The sequence below is a fragment of the Myotis daubentonii genome, chromosome 11, assembly GCF_963259705.1.
Source record: "Myotis daubentonii chromosome 11, mMyoDau2.1, whole genome shotgun sequence".
Classification (NCBI taxonomy): Eukaryota; Metazoa; Chordata; class Mammalia; order Chiroptera; family Vespertilionidae; genus Myotis; species Myotis daubentonii.
In genome coordinates this window covers 52,067,453-52,089,041 of record NC_081850.1, presented here as the reverse complement: position 1 = coordinate 52,089,041, position 21,589 = coordinate 52,067,453, and the positions used below count along the sequence as shown (strand labels likewise).

At 49.4% G+C, this 21,589-nt stretch overlaps 1 protein-coding gene across 1 annotated transcript in view; it reads right to left on the bottom strand.

The window, feature by feature from the left end:
* Positions 1 to 17,622, bottom strand: part of DNAI1 (dynein axonemal intermediate chain 1) — a 31,443-nt gene extending 13,821 nt beyond the window's left edge. Inside the window, exons 1-10 of the mRNA XM_059656207.1 lie at positions 17,467 to 17,622; positions 17,195 to 17,275; positions 14,886 to 15,012; positions 14,495 to 14,610; positions 14,115 to 14,234; positions 13,075 to 13,134; positions 11,612 to 11,746; positions 9,307 to 9,391; positions 5,781 to 5,898; positions 5,456 to 5,499 (exon numbers count right to left, since the gene is read on the bottom strand). Coding sequence (XP_059512190.1) covers positions 5,456 to 5,499; positions 5,781 to 5,898; positions 9,307 to 9,391; positions 11,612 to 11,746; positions 13,075 to 13,134; positions 14,115 to 14,234; positions 14,495 to 14,610; positions 14,886 to 15,012; positions 17,195 to 17,275; positions 17,467 to 17,622 — 1,042 coding nt within the window. The remainder of the gene's footprint in view (positions 1 to 5,455; positions 5,500 to 5,780; positions 5,899 to 9,306; positions 9,392 to 11,611; positions 11,747 to 13,074; positions 13,135 to 14,114; positions 14,235 to 14,494; positions 14,611 to 14,885; positions 15,013 to 17,194; positions 17,276 to 17,466) is intronic.
* Positions 17,623 to 21,589: the final 3,967 nt, after the last annotated feature.

Genomic DNA, 21,589 nt, shown 5'->3' with positions numbered 1-21,589 from the left:
GGAATTGTCTATAGAAGTCTCAAACTAGCCACCTCTGGGCATTTCCCCATCGCCCCTGGCCCTCAAATCCCCAGTTGCAGCCTGAGCCCTAGCTCTGGGCATGCCCCCAGAATCAAGAAGTCCCAGACCAGCCAATTTGGCTCCCACAGGCCACTGTGCCATCCTTCTGGCCTGGGCACAGCTTTTGGTGGTCAACCATGGACCCCTCTGCAGAGCTTCCCACTCTTTCTTTCATTCTCTGCACACTTGGTGCCCATCCTGACAGTGCCGTCGCTGAACAGAATCCAGTCCCAAGCCCTCGAGTCCAGCTCTCCTGCCACCAGCCCAGGACCCTTCCCAAGCTCAGAAGAGCCAGAGCTGGGCAGGGGGGAGGCTAGAGCCACCCTCCATCTTGGGGGCCCTGTGCTAAGGCAGCCTTTGGGTGAGAAGAGGGCCCTCCCCCAAGGACGGAGTAAACGTGGCCTGACAGGGCCCAGCAGGTTTGCTCTCTCCAGGGGCAGGGCTGCCTCCTGCTAACCCTGCTCTGCTGGATAATCTGAGGCCTCTCTGACTTGGTCGTCAATGATCCACAAGGTTTGGGAGAGGAGAGCCAACCACCTTCTAGCGCCTCATCTGGCAGTTCTCAGAAAGCCATAGCCTCAGGGGAGGGATAGCTTCATTCCACCGTAGACCTCTCACTGCCCTCAGTTCCCTCTGCTCGGGCCCAGTGAGGAGCAGGGATGGATGACTTCCGGAACTGGCAATCACCAGTGGGAGCCTCAGCCCCCTCAGCTCTATCTTTGCCCGGCAAGTAACCGTTCTACATTGTTGGGGGGGGGGGGGTCACTCTAGTCTAGAGAGTTCTGGCTGTCAGGAGAAGCCTGGGCTCCTGCTCAGGATTCAGGGAGAGCTGGACAGGCAGAGGGCACGTTGGAGCACCAGGCTAAAGCCAGGTCAGTGAGCACAGGGAAGTAGATGACAAGTTGTAAAGACAAGGATACTGAGCCAGCCTCGGACAGCAAGCCCCCTCTCCTCTCTTACGTGGCATCCCAGATGAGTCCAGTTCAGGGCTGACTCTAAAGCAGCAGCTGTTTAATGACTCCCTTTAAAGTCATACAAGGGGCCCATGGAGGGGGGCTGTGGTAGGCTGCATAATGTCCCCCAAAGATATCCATGTCCTAATCCCCAGAACCCATAAATACGTTACTTTGTGCAGTAAGAGGTTTTACAGACGTGATTAAATTAAAGACCTTGAGATGGGAGATTACCCTGGGTTATCTGGGTGGACCCAGCGTAATCACAGGGGCTCTTATAAGGGAAAGAGGGAGGCAGGAGAGTCAGAGAAGGAGATGTAACAACAGAAGCAAATGTCAGAATGATGCAATTGCTAGCTGGAAGGGAGCCACAAGCCATGGAATGTGGGCAGCCTCGAGAAGCAGGAAAAGGCAAGGAAACGGATGTTCCCCTAGAGCCTTCAATAATGAAGCCCTGCCAATCCCTGATTCTTGTTCAGTGAAATCCATTTTAGACCTCTGACCTCCAGAATTGTAAGATAATAAGTTCGTGTTGTTTTAAGCCATTAGGTTTGTGGTCATTTGTTATAGCAGCAATAGGACCCTAATTATGTAGGCATTTGGGGAAGGCTGACCCAAACCCCACTTTTAAGAATCAGAAGAAGATGCCGGCGTAGATGGCACCTTTTCCTGGGGTGGCTTGGAAGCTGTCCCTCCAGAAGTCAGGAGAGTGGATGCAATGATCCTCAGCACTTCCGATGACAATAATGAAATCCTCCCTCGGTTTCCTACACCCCAGCCCTGCCACCTTGGACTTCAGGAACAGAAATGCCCCTTGGATTTCGAAGCCCCCAAAGGCAGGGTACCACCCCAAGGCTGCCCCCAAGAAAGGGCATCGGTGCTAGAGGGTTCCAAACCCCCAGCATGGCCCAGAGGCCATGGTGCCAGGCTGGGCTCAGCCTCCCAGGCAGCTGGGCTTCTCCAAGCACTCTCATCCAATTAGAATTCATATTTAAACAGTGTGGGAAGTAAGAGCAAAGCCTTGGAGACAGAATACATCAAGCGGGACATTTAATTTGATTTAGGGAAAATGAGGCAAACATTTGAGAACCTAAATAACTAACCAGTAATTAAACTAACAACAGCAATGCCCTTGCACTACAACCCAGCAAGCATAGTGGCCTTTATGGACTGTATTTACAAAGAGACCTGACAGCATAATTAGTCCTGTAAATTTTACGCAGCCTGCAGCCGAGGAGTGATGGATTTTGTGTGTGGAGGATGAACAGGGAGAAATGAGGTGGATGAATTTCCATTTTCAGTAAATGAAATTAACATTGCTTAATTAGTGAAGCTGACAAATAAATGATCGGGCAAGATTTAAATCCCTACAAGTGTATCTTTGGCCTGGGCAGGCACAGAGACAGGCCGGGTGCGATGTGACTGAGTGGGAATGGGTTTAGTGCTGGGACTCAGGGCCTGGCTTTAGCTCCTTTTGATGGTGCGGGCCCCAGAGGGAGGCTGGGCTAAGGGACAGCTGGGAAGTCAGGACCACGCAGAGTTCCTAAGATCTGTTCCATCGTCCCTGCCTGACAGACCATAAGGAGTCCCCATTCCCGTGCCATGAACTGGCTAATGAGCTGGAAAGGACCCCATCAGTGCAGCAGGCTGACATAATTGCAACCCAGCTTTGCCCCTCTTCCTGGACTAGCTTCCTTTGCCCTCCAGTGTTCCTCCATCTGCTTTCACTTGCTGATGCCTCTTTCTCCCCTCTGCTTGGAACATGGAGCCTGGCCCTAGGAGGCACCCAGTCTCTGCCCTGTACGCAGCCTGGCATGACCTTCACCTGGCACCCAGCAGCGCCAGAGCAGAGGCAGGTGCGGATGCTTCTGTGCTGCTGCAGGCAACCCCTTCCCCACCAGCTTACTCCTGGCCTGGCTCCAGGCAACCTGCCCTGTCCCCCAAATGGGGGCTTGGCCTCCGTCCTTTCTTGGGTGCATGGCTACCCCTGCCAAAGTCTTATCTGGCTGGGTCCGAGAATAAACGTCTAGGAATTCCAGGCAGAAGGAGGCCTGGACTGAGCTCCTCAGGGTCAAAGCAATTGACACGCCCTAATGTTCACTCCAGTGTCTGTTCACATGAGGCAAAGTCTGATGGCGGAAGGCCGGCATCGGGGAGCCTCCAAAGACAGTGTGGTGGATGCTGGGGGGCCAGTTGCTCCTCACAATGACCCTGTCCAGGAACTGGGGTGCCTTTGGCCTGCCTCAGCTTTGCCCTCTTTCTTCCAGGGAAGCACCTGGGCACTCAAGAGCACGGGACTCCCAGAGGCAACCTGAGGAGTGAATGCGGGGGCCCTCCTGATGCCAGCCCAGCGTGGCTCTGCTCAGGCCTCTGCAGAGTGGTCCTAAGATAGGCGGGCTCTGGAGAAGAGATGCCTGTCTGACAGCTGGTCAACAACGGTGCCAGCAGCACCGACAGCAGACGCCAGGCTGCCACCAGGCCCTGCTCTCTAAACGAGAGGCAGGGGCCGTCTGGTCCCCCTCTGCCCCCACGGCCTTCTTTCTCCTGAGGGTCCTAAAGGAACGCTGAGGGAAAGACCAAGAGACAAATCAACGATGATGGTCCTGTGCCTATGGGTGGTCCCACAGCTTACAGGGCACATCTGCCCCCTTTTTACAAGTTTGCCTCACAGTAGCCCTGGGTGGGAGGGCCGGCAGGTGTCAGGCTCTCCCTGTCACCAGTGAGAAAACCAAGGCTCAGAGAGGCTTCTGGTTCCAGGTCAGTCCACTGGAAAGTGATCCTCCCACAGCTGAGTGGCACCTCCCGGGCCTGTGGATGTGGCTGAAAGGACCAACAAAGGACAGAGAGGCCCTCCCTGGTGAGTGCCTGTCCAACGGAGGCTGCTGGGCCTGTCGGACTTTAGGTCATCCATTCCTGGGGGCTGGGTTACGCTTCTCCTCCAGAGGCTGCCTCCATGGACAGTCTCCACAGGACTCTGAGCAGCCGACCCTGCTTCTGGCCCTGGGTGGGAGGAGGATGGGGCTAGAGCCCAAGCAGCTTCTCCTCCCACCTGTTGGGGAGCCCCCCACACCCCCACCTCAGGCCTGGGCAGAGAGCCTGGGCTGAAAGCAGCCTCATAGCCATTCACGTCCACACCCACTCCTGGGAGGGCCTGCCCAGCCCCCCAGCCCTGTTCCAGGCCCAGTAGCTGCAGCAGAGAGGGAGGAATGTGCTAGTTCCCTGCCAGAGGGGGAGGGTGCTTCCAGCTTGGCAGCAGCCCACCCGCAGGAGCAGGGACACAAAGCGGGCATTTAGGGCATCCTCAAAGGCAGCTCCAACCACGAGACTGGGAGCTGCTCCAAGAGCTCCTCCCCGAGAGGAATGACAAACACCAGCTCCTCCTTGCCCTGCCCCCCCCACCCCCCAACTCCCCACCCTGGTCAAAGAATGGGCAGACAGGCGGTCCGAGGGGCAGAGACCAGGAACTTGTAAGCCTGCCAGCCAACAGCAGCTTGGAGAATGGAAAGGTTTTCCTGTTCACAGAAGCTGATCCTCCCAGCTAGAGGACAAGCTGTGAGCCTGGGAAGCTGCTGCTAACACGAAGTGTGGGGCCCTCTCCTGTTGGGAAGGGGGAATGTCCAGTCCAGCAAGGAGGTCGGGGCTTCCGCAGCCACCCAGGAGCAAATTACCAAACAATTACCACACAGTGCAGTCTCCTGCCGAGGGGGGTGGGGGGGGAGGGGCAGGAGCACCTTGGAACACAGTGGTCTCCTAAACATTGCCCCACCCCCGCCTGCTCCAGGGTCCGGTCAGGAGCACTCCCCTCCCCCAGCTCCCCTATCCTAGCCTTCCTGTCCATCCCATCCTTCCCCAGGTCCGGTCCAGTATGCCTTCTCATGCTTCTCAAGCCCGCTTCTCCATCCCCACCCCGTAGTCATGGTTCAGATCCTGTACCAGTCTCTTAACTGGTCTCCCAAATCCAGTGTCACACCTGCAACTCCACCTACACCGGTCGTGTCCCTGCCCTTCTCCTATTCCTTCAGGGGCTTCCCCTTGGGAGAAGGTCAGAAGACTGTCCTCAGGACAAGAGCCAAGCCTCTGGGAATGGCTTACCAAGCCCTTTCCCCCAAGCTGAACCTGGCCCCCTCAACAGCTTCATTTCCTGCCATATCTCTTGTGCCTCCAGACCTTTGCACATGCTGGTCCCTCTGCCAAAAGTGATCTCCCCTTCTTTCTTCACCATAACAACTCCTTCAAGGCTCATTTGGCATCATTCTTCACCCGGCAGCACAAAGTGCTGGCGTGGACTGTCAGCCTTGAGACAACTGACTATGAGGCCAAGGGCAGTGACTGTATCCTAGTCATCGCTGCATCTCTCACACTTGGCAAAGAACTCTGCACGGATTAGGCACTTAGTGTTTACCAGTTAAGTGGGCAAATAAATAAATAGCCAGATTACTTACAGGAGCCGTGTCCCACTGCAAACAGATCCTTGTACTTTGGATTCCTGCAAAAGAAATATGAACCCATTGACCCAAGAAATGGACATGACTCTCACATGGACACAAGATTTCCCATGAACACTGGTACCTATCGACACTGCAGACATCTACTGTTGAGCTTAGAGACCTGGACTTATCCTACAATCCCATAAGAATCCCAATCCCATTTTTTTCTCATAATGCTACATGTCACCCTCAAGATGGCTAAGCACAGACGTGACCTGCTTAGGGCCTGGCAACAGGAGGCACTCAGGGGCTCTAGGTTTGCTGCAATGCCTACACTTACCAGGAGAGGGCGGTGACGGCCAGGCGCTTGGCTTTGTCAGTTTGGAACTTCCAGAGAGGCAGCAGCGTACCCTCCTGGTCCCGGTACTCATCAGCAGCATCCTCATAGTACTTAAAATCTTAAACATACACAAGTTGTCGGCCCTGGGACTGCCACTTTATGGCAAATCCAGGCCCACCACCTTCTATCTGTACCTCCTTGGACAAGCAGTTAACCTCTGTTTCGACTGGGAATGGTAATAGTACCTATCTCAAAGGACTCGCCTGAGAATTAACCGACTTAATATATGTAAAATGCTTTGAAAAATACCCTGTTGTTGGAGGCAAATTAGAATAAAGTGGCCAGGTCTACACAGGTAAAATCCCAGGTTTGCCCATCTTAATAGCCACGGCCAAGGCCCACTGTAGTGAAAGTGCCCGGATCCCTCAGGGGCTCTCTGCACTGAATTTCATCTCCTGCCCTAACTTATTCATGCCTTAAGGCCCAGCTCACCCCATCACACCCTTCTGGAAATGCCTAGCTCACAAGTAGCATCCTTGGAGGCGAAGAGTAACCCAGCCCCCAGGAAGAGATGACCTAAAGTCCAGAAGGATGCATAAGTTAGAGGGGATGCAAGTAGCATCCTTCTACTTGTCTAAACCAGAGGCCTGGGTAACCCTTGACTGACCTCTTATATGGCTCACATTTTCCTTCTGATTATCTTTTAATCCATTCACTTCTCTCCAAATCCTTAGCCACTGTCCACATTCAGGCCCCAATAGCCGTCACCTGGATCATCACACCGTTTTCCTACCTGGTTTCCCCGCCTCCAGTAACTCCTCCTCCAGCCCACGTTCTGCAGAGCTACCAGGGTGAGAACGAATAAATCACCTCACCATACACCTCTCTCAGCCCACTGAGAACTCCTCCATGGCTCCCCTGGCACAGGGACTCCTAGTCAAACCAAGGCTCCAGCCACTACTTCCATGTCATTTCTGGCCGGCTATTCACGTATCCTCTATATATCAAATCATGTCTAGAATGTCCTACACCTCTGTCTTCCTGGCAAATTCCTACTCACTCCAGATCCAGATCAAACTGCTCCTCTGCTGTGAGGCCTTCATGCTCTTGTTGAGAAGGTTCATTTCTGCCTCCGTTCTAGCCCTGTGCTTCTCTACTGAAACGTCTGTCACACTGTGCTGCCTCTGTTATCCTTTGCCTGTCTCCCCACCAGACAGCTTCTAGAGAGCAGGAAGCACGCGATAATCAACTCTGGATCCACAGTGCCTCACACAGGGCCAGCCACAGAGCAAACAACCAAGGACTGTTCAAAGAATGCAATGAAATAAATCAACAGGAGCGAATGATACTCATTCTTCTCTCCAACCAAGGGTGACCTATGAGAAAATGAATCCTTTCACTCAACTCATGGCCCAGGCATGATCCCAACCTCTTTCACAATGTCCACACCTTGAGACTGTGGGACTACATTCAAACCTCAAAAAATGTCTTAGAACAAAAAAAAGATTGGAGTGGTCAGAAGCATGAGCCTCTATCACATCAGAGATCTCTGAGCTTAGACTATCTTTGAAAATGCCTCCTTTCAGAGAGGCTAATTGGTAACACTTCTTTGTTTTCACTTCTCCTTCATGATTACACTTTCCCAGAGGGAAAAGAGTATGCAATTAAAAAAAAAATCAAAGTTCAGTGCATTGTTATGTTACTGTGTTCTCATAAATGAAAAGGGTTCACCAAGACCACTTTCTCCATGGATATCAGTCATGTTTGCTGCCCTTTGGTGGGCTAGTTGCAGAGACTGGGTTTCAGGAAGCCAAGCTGTGTGAGTGACAAACTCATTCAGAGCTACTGTGTACTCTGACAGCTTTGAAAAGCACTCAAGGTCATTTTCCGGCCTGAATGATAACAAGGGGGCTTGTTTAGGCTTCTGGTCTTGGCAGCCCTGGTTTCTATGTCCCATGGGTGAGCAATGAGCATCAAGTCACCAAGAGGAGCCCTAGGCTGTCAGCAAAGGAGACCAGCCAGCAGCAAGAAGCTGCCAACTCTGGGGACGCAGCTGCTCCAAATAAATGCACAACCTCTCAGGGAAATACAAGCCACTTGGGAATGTGCTGTGCATGCCCTGGGAAGGACTCCGTTTTCCTGGCTCTGTCAAAGACACGAGAATTTCCCAGGCCCCCAGGATTTAGGCGTTTCTGAATCAATCTCTTTCTTCACCTCATCACTAATTAATCACCAGCATAGACCTATTGAATGTTTATTTGAAATGTCTCTTCCAGCTCAGTGGCTCTGTAGTCTCGTGCTGAAGTGCTTAGGCTATGGATCCAAGGGGCCAGTGTTTAAGTCCTGATTGCACGACTCATACTTCACACTAGCTGTGGTTTTGAACAAGTGCCAGTAATACAGCCTGAATTTCTCATTTATAACATGGAGATAATATAATGGTGTTAACCTGAGAGTCTGACTGTCAGGATTAAATAAAATAATACATGTAAATAGCACAGCATCATGTGTGGCACATAAGCCATTCCCAGGGAATGCTGGTGCTTGCTTTTTATTATTATAACTGCTCCGTTTCCTCCATCCCCTTGATGCAGTCTGGGCAAGGTGTGGCGAGGCCCACTCCACCCCACACCTGAACCTCACCTTAACCTCTGTCTCTCTATCCTGCCCAATCACTTTCTCCCCCAGCCCTGCTCTCACCGGGCTGCATCCCTGCCTGGATAATATCTTTGAACTTTAAAACTCAGGTTTCCTGTGTGACATTCAAGGCCCTCCATTAACTGGCTCCGACAACCTCTCCAGCCTGAACTCTCATCACTTTCCAACAAAGCCCCTGTTTGGGTCACTGAGCCTGCTGCCCATTGTCCCCAGAGTCCATTGCAATTCATTTTCACTACCAAGTCACTGTTCATGCTGTCCCCTGCCCAGAACCTCCACCTTTCTGCTGATCTGCTACTCAAACTCTGCTTACCCCTGGGCATCTAGCTCAGCCCTCCCTGAAGCCTGCCTTGACTGCTGTCATTCATCCCTTACTTCCCTTCCTCCATTCTTGAGGATCCCCAGAGAAGTTTCTGTCTGCATCCTAGCATTTATATTGTCACCAAGCAGGACAGATTAGAGAACAGAGCACAGAATTAGGAATTTCAAGACCTACTTTTGGGACCTCTCTGCCATTCACTAGTCAGGTGGCCTTGGCTTGAAGTCCTTCGTGTATAAAGTAGGGTTAATAATCTTGGCCCTGCCTGCCTCCCAGGAATTCTTGGAAGATGAGATTGATTCACTAATGTGCAGGTATTTTTTGCTGCACCATTGTCAGATCTCATAACTACACACATTTTTTTTCTTATGCCATTTTCATGATTGACCTGTGTAAGTCTTGTCTTCCTAGTCATATCCAGCGAAAAGAGGGATTATTTGTTCTCCTCTTGCAATGATGGGACCTACCATAGGACACTCAAATACTGACCTTGTATGAGGGATTTTTAATGCAGGCTATAACAGTAGTTGCCAGAACTTCAAATCTTACCCTGGGCAACATCATCATATGTGTTCTGGTTGACCATCCGCTCTACGATTTTAGCAGCTTGCGTCACTTTGGTGATATCATCACTCTGTGGAGAGGCAGAGGCGACAGTTTCTCTCATAAGCCAGCACATGAAAGGTCATGCCCTGAGCCATGGCCCAGACTAGCAGTTGGGTCAGCAATGCCTTTCTGACACCACTTACCCCAGTTAGCTCTGTAAAGGTATCTCTTCATGCCGTAAGGCCCAGCTCACCCCATCACACCCTTCTGGAAATGCCTAGCTCACAAGTAGCACAAGGAGTCTACACTGCCACACCTGGCTCCCGGGCAGAGCCTGCTTTGTGCTCTTTCATTCTGAGCTTATTCTGGAGAAGGAATATATTTGAGCACAAGACATGGCCTTGAAGAAAGCCCAAGAAGGGTACTAAAGCGGATAGTGGACAAGGGCAGGTAGGAGACTTCTTTGGTGGGGAGAGAGATATTTCACCAGCTCAGGCAACGACAAAGACTCCCATTAAAGGCCTCAGAGATTTAGTCAGAGTTGAGGAAGACACAGAGGTCAAGAAAGGGAAGAGAGACATGCTTGTACATAGGGAGTATCAGGCAGAACTGACTCCCAACCCAGGGCCTTGTCCACTGCCCACACCAAGAAAGCAGGAAGTTTCATGTCAGAAAAAAATGACTCATTTTGAACCAAAGGACAAGATCATCATTCTGTGGAATTCCATAAATCCACAAGGTGAACCACCTAGCAGGTTATTAGAGGATCAAAGACTTTGGGTCTGGCAAGAAAAAACCCAAGAGTTTAGGGCAAGCGGCAGGAGTGAGCCAGCGGAGGGGACAGCCCTCCAGAGTGGCCCAGGAGGGTCAGCCCCCTCTCGAGGAAGAGATTTCCCAGGAGTGGCAGTTTCAGGAAGTGGTCATTAAGAGAATGGGTTCCGGAGCCACTCAGACCTATATTCCCATCCCATTCCATGAATTAAGAAAACAACAACCAGCTAATAAGTGGCAAAGCCAGGATATACACTCAAGTCTGTGGAATCCAGGGCCCATACTCTCAGCCCCACACAGAGAGCCAGTTCCTCTGCAAACTGACCACTTTCCAGTTAAGGTTTCTGTAACCATGGTCCCAGCACAGAGCCCATAGCCAAACCCCTGATGGATCTTCAAGTAAACCCTGACCCAGGCCAACAGGCCCTCTGAAGCCCCTAACCTCCAAGGGAATGGTGCAGGGGAAGTCAAGGGTCTGGACAGGGAAACCTGAAGGACAGGGACTTCATCTTTCACCTCCAGTATCCAGCCAGCATGGTCAGGATCACCAAGCACTTGGTCTATGGTTGAATGAAACGGAATTGGGACAGCTTATATTGAGCCAAGGCAAGGAATCCTCAAACTTCTCCTAAAATGTGGTTTTTATCAGGATCAGAGACTTGAAGTGGAAGTGGGCATACATCAGACAAAGGAAGCAGAACTTCCGTTAACCAATCTGGCTTTTCTACTCTGGGGTGGAGCAGAGCCACTTTTTCTCAGTGTTTTCTGGGAGCTCTCCAAGGTGCTGAAAGCAGATCAACCAGATCCTAGTTTCCTGTGAACCTTGTTCTTCTCACCCTATTGAAGGCCAAACTCATCCTGATTTCCATGCTGGTCCCTGTAGTGGTGAAACTCCTTGCAGTGACCTCTTACTGTAACTCCCAGGATGATGGCTAAACCTATGCTGGCTACATCCACAGTGAGCCCCCTAACCATGACCTCTGTAACAACTCCTACATGGCTCTTCATGGTAAATCCATCCCAGAGTGGCCACACCCATTGGCCTGGATTTGCTGGTACTTTCAGGACCTCTGACTGGCATCTTGTCCTGAAGACTCACCTAATAATTGAGTGCAAATATACCCAAGAACCAAAAGTCAAAGAGCAGATCACTGTCCCAAACCCCATGAGCCCCTGACCATGGAGAAGATCCCCTATCCTCACATCCCACCTTACCCTGGGAAAATTCCCCAGCTCTTCCAGGGTGTACCTCAGGTTTTCAATAGCATTCCTATCTTCTGTTGTCCCTTAGCCCGACAATGCTGAATCTCCCCTAGCCTCCAGATCTATATAAAATTTGGGGGAGGTGTGGAATGCCAGAGGCAGTTGTAGCTCTCCTCACATGTTCTCACAAAGAAAGAACTATTCATACTTCAACATTAGTCCCACCTCTTTGCCTGTCTGTGAAGTCCTCCCAGATAGCCAGGCTTATGTCTACCTAGGGGCCAAGGTCCAACTCAATCATTCTCTAACAGAGCCGTGGTAACCCTCACGAAACCTGGGACTCCAGAGATGTCATCTTCCTCATGGCCATCGTCCCCATTTTTTTAGCCACTGGTGTCTTTGTCTTCTCCTTCTCTTTGGTCTTTTCCTGCTTCTCAAGTTCCTCCATGTAGGCATCATAGATCTCCCACTAGGCAAGGGCAAAATGAGAAAGGTCAATGCAGGGCAAAAACTTCAGCCAGTCAGGTCCTCTTCAGCCTTTAGGTCTTGAGAAGTTGATTACACCAACCCCTGTCACATGCCTCCACATGGCGGTTCACTGTACTTGGCCCACTGTAATTATATATTCAACATCTGTCTTCCCGTCCAGCCTAGGACAGGAACGAAGGAGTTCTCAGGACATCTCTGGGCGGGGCTTTCCATCTTGCAGCCCAGGGACTTGGTTGTCAGCTGGAGATCAGTATTGTTCCAGCCTACAATCCCCACCAGGCAAAACAAATGGGCAAATATCAGGCTAGCTCACATTTTTCTTGTTGATTTATACAACTATGAACTAGGAAAATTTTTTTAAAAATCCCCCATGGAGATGGGATAAACTTATTGGCTCAGGCTGGTTGTCCACAGCACTGACCATACCTTCTCAGCATAAAAAGTATAAAAAGTTAGGGAACCCCTGCTAACTGTATCTGATAGGAAGAGAAGCCCAAGGATAGTAGCAGAGGAAGCAGCAAGGGCCTGAGGCTGGGCAGAGGGCCTAGATCACACTGTGCGCTCTCCAGAGTTGGGCCATCACTGCCACCTGGAGGCCAGATAGGCACACCTTACATTTAATAATTCACCTACGGGCCAGGGCCAGTACTCTGCCCTGCAATGTACTTCAGTGATATCTCAGTCTGAGCCCTCCAACAGCCCTGTCAGGCTGCTTGTGGTCCTCATTTGACAAGAAAGAAGCAGGCATTGAGGATGGCATGTTTTGGTCAGGATGTTACAGTATGAGAGCAAAGTTGGGGCCTGAACTCAGGTCTCTCGGCACCATGTCCTGCCCAGATCAGCATGCCTATCCAGTAGGACTTGGGGGAGGTGCGGGGGAGGGTCAGCAGGAATACTGAAGTTTGTGGGAAGGGCAGGGTTAGACTGTTAATGCTCAGTCAGCCATGGGGTGCCATGGGTTACAGAGCCCATGGGAACACACGTTTTCCCCTGGTCTTAGAGGAACTTTCCGGAAGCCATGCCTCTTTCCCCCTTGGTCAACCTTGCCCTGGGGGGCATGTGACTGATCCAGGCTCACTGGGTAGGGATCTACTGTCTGATCTAGAGATTGCTGGGTGGGAGCCTAGTGTTCAGAGACTGAAACAAGGAGCAGGGAGGTGGATGGATGAGGAGGGCAGACTGTCAGGAATCTCTGACCACACCAGGCTCCTTTGTTGCCAAGCCAGATAAGTATGCATGGGCAACAGGGCGGGGCGGGGGGGGGGGGTAGGGGAAGGTGATGATTTTTAGACTGGTTCAGGGTCTCACCTGATTGGCTGTGGCTGAAAAGTTTGTCCTGGGAGGAGGTTCCATCTGGCATTCTCGGTCCTAGAGAACAATGACAACAGGAAACCTACAAGAAGCCCCTAGCTCCTTCTCACTTATTTAAATGAGACCCAAGTGTCCATGGGTGAAGCATTTTTGCTGGGGCTGAGGGCAGGGTGGGACACAGGACAGGGGAAGTAAAAAGTACCAGATGGTGCAGTGAAAGCCTACATTTCCCACCCAAGCCTCCTTCAGAAGAAGCCTACGCTAGAAAGCAGGGGTAGTGAAGCCTGATGGTGCCAGTTTCAACCAATAAGAACTCCAAGTGGGTATGGACAGACCTGCAAGAAATCAGGCCCATGGCAGCTCCAGACAAGAACAAAGAAGTCTGCCTCTGGCATGCCATTGGGCTAATTAACCCTCCCCCTGAGAAGGCTTCTCCCTAACACTGGGGTCTCTGGCTCCACCAGGAAAATATACTCCCTCCCATTGTGTACCACCTCAATTTCCAAATGTCAGCATAGGGACTACAGAGGGCGGTTAAGAGCTGCCCAAAACCCACCCTGTAGACCTCTGCCCTCCACTCACAGAGTCATTTCTGTAGAACACTGCCTTGCACATGTGAGCCTCTCGCCTGAAATCCTGAGAGGCCCTTTCAGCCTGGTGCTCAGGGTCCTCCATGCTTACGAGCCAGGGGACTTGTCTAGCCCCTTTCAGCTAGTGTATCACAAAGACTGTCACCTTTGGTCAAACTGGCACCTAGCCTCACCTCCTGGCACATTCTGGCCTCCTGTCTCTTCCCCAGATTCTGATCTCTTCAAGGCCAATTCAAGTTTCACTATCTTAGTGGAGGGCTTCAGTCTCCTTGTTACTCCCTCTGAACTCCTACCTGGATGACTTACAGACACCTAAACACATGCTCCCAGCTCCTCTTGGAGAGAGTAACCATGGTGCCTACCCCATCACCTGCCAGGCTGAAGTTGAGGCTGGGGCCAGGCACAGTGCAGAGTTGTGAGACAAAGGGGCCGGGGTGGGGGCCGTACCCGGAGAGGGTTGTTGATGGTCTGCGAGGCTCTCTCATTGAAGTTGAACTGGTTGGTGAGCTTACTCTCCTTGGGCTGCTTAGGAGCCATCAATTCTTCTTCAATCACTTTTTCAGATGCCTGGTGGGGGGTGGGGAGGGAGAGACCCATAGGATCAGGACTTGGCCATGAGAAAAAGGTGGCAGGGAATTGGGAGTGGGAGAAGTCATATCCTGGAATAGGAAGGTAGTGGGACAGGGTGATGATGCCAGAGGCACGGGTACATGCAGCCTCTGACTTCTCACTTTCAGCCCCCACCCGCAGTAAGTCAGCCCTGAAGCCTCCATCTACAGCTGGAGCGGGAAGGGGTAGATAGGTTGGAGAGCAATACCATAGTGTACCTCAGTTGCAGGTATATCTATTTGACTCTCAACTTCAGCGTCTCCTTCCTTGATCTCTTCTTCTTCCTCAAGGTTTTCTGTGTCTGAAAACACTAACCTGGCAGACTCCTGAGAACCTTGGTAGGATAGTGCTAATGAGCTCAAAGTTCAGGCCCACTTCCCCATCCCCTGGCAGGGCAGGCCTTCTGGGCTCCTGCCTTTCAGACCCCACCTGCCCCAGGGTTCTTCTCGGCCTGAGCCTCATGGGTTAGCTTCCAGACCTATCCAGGGCAGCCAGCTGTTGGATTTTACGTAAGTAGATACTCTGAAGATTTCTGATGTAGCAATGTACTCCCTAGAGTAGCCAGAGAAAGGGGACCAGGCTGCAGCCTCAGGCTGCCCAGAGGCCTACCTGTTACTAACTCATCCTGGTAGTGCTGCCGCCGTCCTTCATCTGAGTCTTTGGGGATCAGGTTCCCGATGTGGCTGTAATGAACTGCTAGTTGGTTCACAAAACCAATAAGCTTATAAGTGCCTTCCTAAGAAGAGATGGGGCTGAGTCAGGCCAGGGGTCCTCTAAAGGGCTGGAGTCAGAAAGTAGTCTGCCTTCATTCTCTAAGGCCTAAAACAGTGTGTCTGTTAACAGAAATGTAACTCACCAAATCCTCAGTTGGCCTGAAGTTTTCACTGCATTCCAGTTTTAAAAAGAGGAGGAAAATGGAATAAGGTTTGCTTATTTTTTTTTTTTTTAGTTCTCATTAAAGATATATTTTTAACTACCTCTCTTTCCAACTTTGAGCACTTCTGGACTTACCTATCACTGGCTCCTACATCTATGCCAAGAGATCTGGCTCACCAGCTTCACCACACACCTCAGGTCACGCGGTCATCAAACACACCTGGCCTGGCCTTCTTTCCACTGTATTTAGTGGATGCCTGGGCTGGAAAGGTCCTCTGAGACGCCAAATCCCTAATTCTCCTTTTCCATAAAAGAGGACCACAAAAATTATAGAAAAAGTTGGGTTTTGGCACTTGTTCAGGTCACACAGCAAATTAGAAGCAGGGCTAAGCTTAAAGCTCAGGCAACCTGGTTCATTCCTTTTTCAACAAATAATTTTTGGATAGATACAATGTACCAGTAGTTTCTAGGTTCCAGGGATAAAAAACTTAGCAAAAACAGATGTAACCCCTGCTTTCATAGAGCCTTTAGTCTCGTTCCGTCTAGATCAGCGATTTTCAACCTTTCTCATCTATGGCACACATAAACTAATTACTAAAATTCTGCCGCACACCAAAATTGGTTGCACAATTTGAGAATATCCTAAAATTCATTGAATTGTACACTTTAAATGTATTGTATATGAATTATATCTCAATAAAACTGGGATTTTTTTTTTAGAGAAAGAAACTATTAATAGTAGTGGTTTCTAGGAAAAGGGACAGGATTTGGGGAAAGTTTAGTTTTCATTGTACTTTTGAATCTTTTGAAATTCATACCATGGGTTTCTATTATATATTCAAAATAATTATATTTAAAGAAGGAGTGTAATGTTGCTATAGAGTCAGACAAATTAGTTCAAATCTTGCTTTGAATTCTGGTCATATGACTTTTGTAATTTGTTTTACCTAGATTAACCTCAGTTTCCATAAAATAAAGATAAAAAATAGTTCCTGCCCTGGCCGGTGTTTCACAGTGGTTAGAGCGTTGGCCTGCACACCAAAGGGTCTCAGGTTCAATTCTCGGTCAAGGGCATGTACCTGGGTTGCAGGTTCCATTACCAGTCCATATAGGAGAGCGCATATAGGAAGAAATCAAGAAATTAATTGATGTATCTTTCACATCAATGTTTCTCTCTCTCTCTCTCTCTCTCTCTCTCTCTCTCTCTCTCTCCCCGCCCCCCCCTTTCCTTCCTCCCTTCCATTCTCTGGTGAGGATTAACAACAATGACAAAAAGTTCTTATATTAAAGAAACCTGAGGATTACTTGAGATATATGTAAAAGGTCTAATATAGGACCTGTCACTAGCACACAGTAAGTATGGAACAAATGGATCTTAAGATAATAACAAACATTCACACACTTCCACCTTAGCTCAGATTGTGCTTGGAAGTTTTCTTCGGACAGTACTCACAGGAGCTGGCTTTGCTATGGCTGAAAACAGTGTTGTCCCCCTTAAGGATGTGCCACATAAAGTGTCTACTAAGTGAGAATGTGCCCATACCACATGTAGCGAGGGAAGGCCCTGATGGAGTCAGCTGCCTGCCTGGATGAGATGTGAGGAGACACTGAGAACACAGCCTACTGGGGCTTTCTCCCGAGCAGGAATGCGGGGGGTGGGGGGGGAGGCCAGCTCCTTGTCCAGAGGGGAGCCTGTACTCCACCCAGGTGTCCGGCGGGAGGACGACTCAGCTTCCAAAGACCCACTCGTTGATTTGGTGGAAAATGCATTGTACACATTAGAAACATATTTTTTAACCAAATGATTGACTTCAGGCTCCTTGAAAAGAGGGGCTCCCCAAGGCGCTTAAGACAATGCAGTTAGTGAGGCTGCAAGGGAGATTCAGAAAGAAATTGCAAACATCTCTGGGAAACTCCACGTAAAATCTCAGAGCTCCGGTTTAAAGCCAATCTCTCTGATAGCTGAGAGGCTTCTGCAATGCAGCAAGTCACTGCCAACCAAGGGGCACCCAGAGGTGCCTGGCCCGGAAGGGATGACTTACTTTAAAGCTGAACCTGACGATGTTGTGGGGTGCATGTGGGTTGTTGGCTGTCAGGATTCGGGTAATCTCCTCCTTTAGCTCCTAAAGAAAAACACCAAGAGGGTCATACATGGAGGGCCCCCACCCCTCTCTGAGGCTTGGGAGGACGACCCCCGCCCCCAGGTGCCAGCAGACAGCTCACACCCAGGTTCTGTCCAGCCTCATAATCAGTATTATGGAAGAACGCACTCTGAGGAGGTGGAAGGAACAAGAGTAGGATGCTACTAACTCACCGCATCAGTCAAATCCAGCTGGTCAGGGGGTCTGATCGTGGCTTTGGACTGGGCCCAGTCATCTGCCCCTTCTCCCACATCAGTTCCTGAATCTTCATCCTGGACAAAAGGCTCATGAGGATCAGGAATGCCCGATCTGCTTGGAAAAGCGAGCATGCTGCAGGAAGCCCCTCACTCAGAAACCCCAGGAGCCAAGCTCTGCCCTGATAAAGAGAATACAAAATATACAACAGACCACGAAAGAGCCCAAAGCAAATGCTCAGGCCAGAGTTCTCATTGCCTTAAAGATCATGGCCACCTCAGCTCGAGGAGTCAGGGCTTAGCGGGAACACTGTGGTGGGCCCTTGGCCCCAGAGGTGGACCAGAAGAACTGGCTCCTCCCTACTGTTTCCCACACAGCCCAGAAGTTGATGGCCGGGATCAGCTGCCAAAGACAGGGCTTTATGCAGTGTGAAAGGAAACCCAGCTGTTCTTTTTTTTTTTTTTTTCTTTTAATATATTTTATTGATTTTTTACAGAGAAGAAGGGAGAGGGATAGAGAGTCAGAAACATCGATGAGAGAGAAACATCGATCAGCTGCCTCCTGCACACTCCCCACTGGGGATGTGCCCGCAACCAAGGTACATGCCCTTGACTGGAATCGAACCCGGGACCCTTGAGTCTGCAGGCTGACGCTCTATCTACTGAGCCAAACCGGTTAGGGCCCCACCTGTTCTTTAAGCTACTTCAACTTTAATTCCTATTTTACCTTCCAATTTGCCACCTTAAGGTTACTCTTACAGCAATTCTTTCAGTACTTGGTAACTTTAAGCCTCATCAGATCCGTGGAGCAAAAAATAAAAAAATAAAGCAAGGACTAGAAGTTTTTCCTTTCCCTGATAGACAGTTGAACACCTTGCCAAGGTTTTCCACGATATAATAAAAAATATTCACTGTCACAAGCAATTAAAGATGTACAAAATAAGATAATGCAGTTTTTAACTATAAAACTGGTGAAAACTAAAAATGAACACCAACTGAAAAAAAAAAGAAAAAATAAAAGAAAACCAAACAAACAAAACTAATATCCAGTGTTGGTGAGGCTGTGGGAATATGAGCACCCATAAATTATCACGCCCATAAAAGAGCAATTTGGAACTATTTATCAGAAGCCCAATAAGTGTTTATACTCTTTAAGTCAGATTTCTATGCATAGAAATGTATATTCAATAAATAACCAAATATATGCCCAAAGACTTAAATGCATGAATGTTTGTTGAAGGATTGATTGTAATAGTGAAAAAGGGGAACATCACATGGATGAACTGATTATGGAATGGCCTTAAGGAATATATAATGAAATACTATGCCGTAATTTTAAATGATGCTATACTAGTAAAAGTATATTTATTGGCAATGAAAGGCACTCTAATATATCATGTAAAAAGAAGATTATAAAATAACATATACAGTTTGAAATTCTATTTAAAAATAAACACATGTAATTTTATATATGCATGGAAATATCTGGGAGAATATAATATCATATATTAACTAAGAGGTTCCCAGGGTGGTAGGTTTAAGAGTGATGTTAATGGTGGGTTTTTTTGCTCATTTGAATTTTCTAAAAAATATATAGCGTTATTCGCTTCTTGTTGAGAGATTGTGGTGGTGTCAGCACTTACTTTCTTCCTGGATCCTCTGCCCGTAGTGACGCTCTGAAAGAAAGGAAACAGAAAGTAAGTCAATAAGTGAATCTCCCAGGGGTATCAGAGACAGTATCACAGGGAGGCTTCTGCCCAGGGACCTTGCAGAGGGGGCACTGAGCTTTTCCAAATCTCAAAAATAGTCCTCTCAGGGCAACATGTGCTTCTTAGCCCAGCCAAGGAAGCCTTGTATCTCAGGCAACCCCATTTCACTATCAGTGGGACTGCCCCATGGAGAGCAGCCAGGTAACTTAGCACTGGGCACATCTTATTTGTAACTACAGTTCAACAAGCCCCTTTTAAAGCCTATTTTAAGTGCTCAGCTCTGTTTTAAGCATTAAGGGGATTTTTAAGGGAAGACTAGATTCCTACACACTTGTTTGGGATGATTGTAAGTTCTTTACGAGCATGGGCTTTGTTTTGTACACTGCTGGTTCATAATATAGTAGGTGTTCAAAAATACTTGTTAAGTAAATGAATGAATGCCATCAAACCCGTTAGTAATCATGACCCTGAAAAAAAAATGTTTTTCCTCTCTGGGCCTAAGTTTCCTTATCAGTAAAGTGCATGGGCTGGGATGTGATGACCTTCCGGTTCTAACGTGCTCAATTTTTATGTTCCCAAGAGCAGCACAGTCAATTCAACTTGCTAAACATTTGGTTCGCATCTATTTATGTGTCAGGCACTAAGCTAAGCAGCGGGACAAAGACGAAGAGAGATGATGCGCCTATACCAGTTTGCTCGGGGTCCGTGGAGGGCAGAGTATGATCAGTGCTCATCATTTACTCACTCACTCACTCACTCACTCATTCAGCACATGTTCCTTTGGAAGCCTGCTCTGTGCCAGTAACAGAGATAGGGGTGCACAGCGTGCTGGAGGAATGCATGGAGGCACCTACCCAGCCTTGGGTGCACAAGAAAGGCTTCTGGAGGTGGAAGTTTCTTAGCTGGGTATCAAAGAACAAGCAGGGATGTCCAAGTGGAGAAAATGTTTTTCAGAAGAATACAGTATGTAAAAAGTCAAGAGGACGACAGAGATAGTAAAAACAAACAGCACCCTGCAGTAGCGATACAGAACAATAGGTGTTTCAGATGATCCAACAAGAGGGAGATCAGTGAAGGCTGGAAATGTGAGGGAGAGGCTCTTGGGAAAAGCCAGCCTGGAGCATTGGACAAGGGGGCAAGGTAGCAGAGAAGCCAAAGGCACATGTTGGTGGCAGCAGGGAAAGAGACCTTTGCTCCCAGCTCTCGCTGACTACCTGTCTGATCTTGGGGAAGTCTTTGGGCCTCAGTTTCCCAAATTAGAAACTGTGGGAGTTTGACTAGATGGGCTCTTACAGCCCTTACATGATAGGGTCTGTGGGAGAGGTTTTGGTGGTGGAGGGGGGGAAAAAGGATTCCTTGGCGGGGCAGGCAGGGCGGGGGGGGGGGGGGGGCGGGGGCGGGCGGAGCGGGATGGGGGCTGTAGAGTATGTCTCAGCTTGGGCTGAGATTGCTGCTGCTAAGGCAGGAAGCGGGATTCAGATGTCTGCCAGGTTACCAAGGTTTCCAACGATGGGAACCCTTCTCTGAGGCTAAGCTGCATGAGCCAGAAAGCTGCTTTCCCTTGAAGGGCCTCTGATCCCTACGGTAACGAGATGGAAGCGCCACTATGCCCAACAGCTTTCTGGCCCACATCAGAGCATCGGAGGGCCAATCCCAACCCAAACTGCCAGCTTTAAATAGAAAACGAGATCCAGTTACCACTGCCCCCATAAATATGTCTGTAAAACATTTATCTGGCAATAAAAGAACTGACAAGGCAATTTGAGTGTAATTGTTTTTGGCAGTTGGACATATTTCAATTAACACACTATAAAAGCCACACTATAATAAATGCAAAACAGGCCAATGAAATCAGCTACAGCCCTGACTTTCCAACCATGGCGGAGATTGAATGTCAGGCTGCCACTTTGGGCCCTTGGTCTTCAGAAGGAGAAGCCTGAGACAGACAAGCCTGAATTCCTGAGAAGTTTTTGATGATTCCTCCCAACAGCCATCAAACCACAGAAGAAGGAAGCCCCAACTCCCCGCCCTGGCCCTCAGAACTCTACCATCTGGCCACAAGTCTCCGTTCCAGCTTGCTCTCCCACCCTGCATGTGCTAGGACTTGAAGATGCCCAGTGAGGCTACTCACATTTCCTGAGGTTGGCCTGTGCTTTCCCACCTCTACACTTTGCTTTGACCATTCCTCCTTCCTAGGAACACTGTCTTCCTCCTTCCCCCTCCCTGCCCACTGTCTCTGCCTAACAAAACCCTACCCAACTAGCCTCTACTGTCCTTCATCTAACCCTGACATGTTATCACTTCCTCCTACCCCCCTCTACTCTTCCCTTCTCACTTTGAGCAAAGCTCTGCCCCACCTTCCATTACTACCACACGAACTGGTCAAATAGACA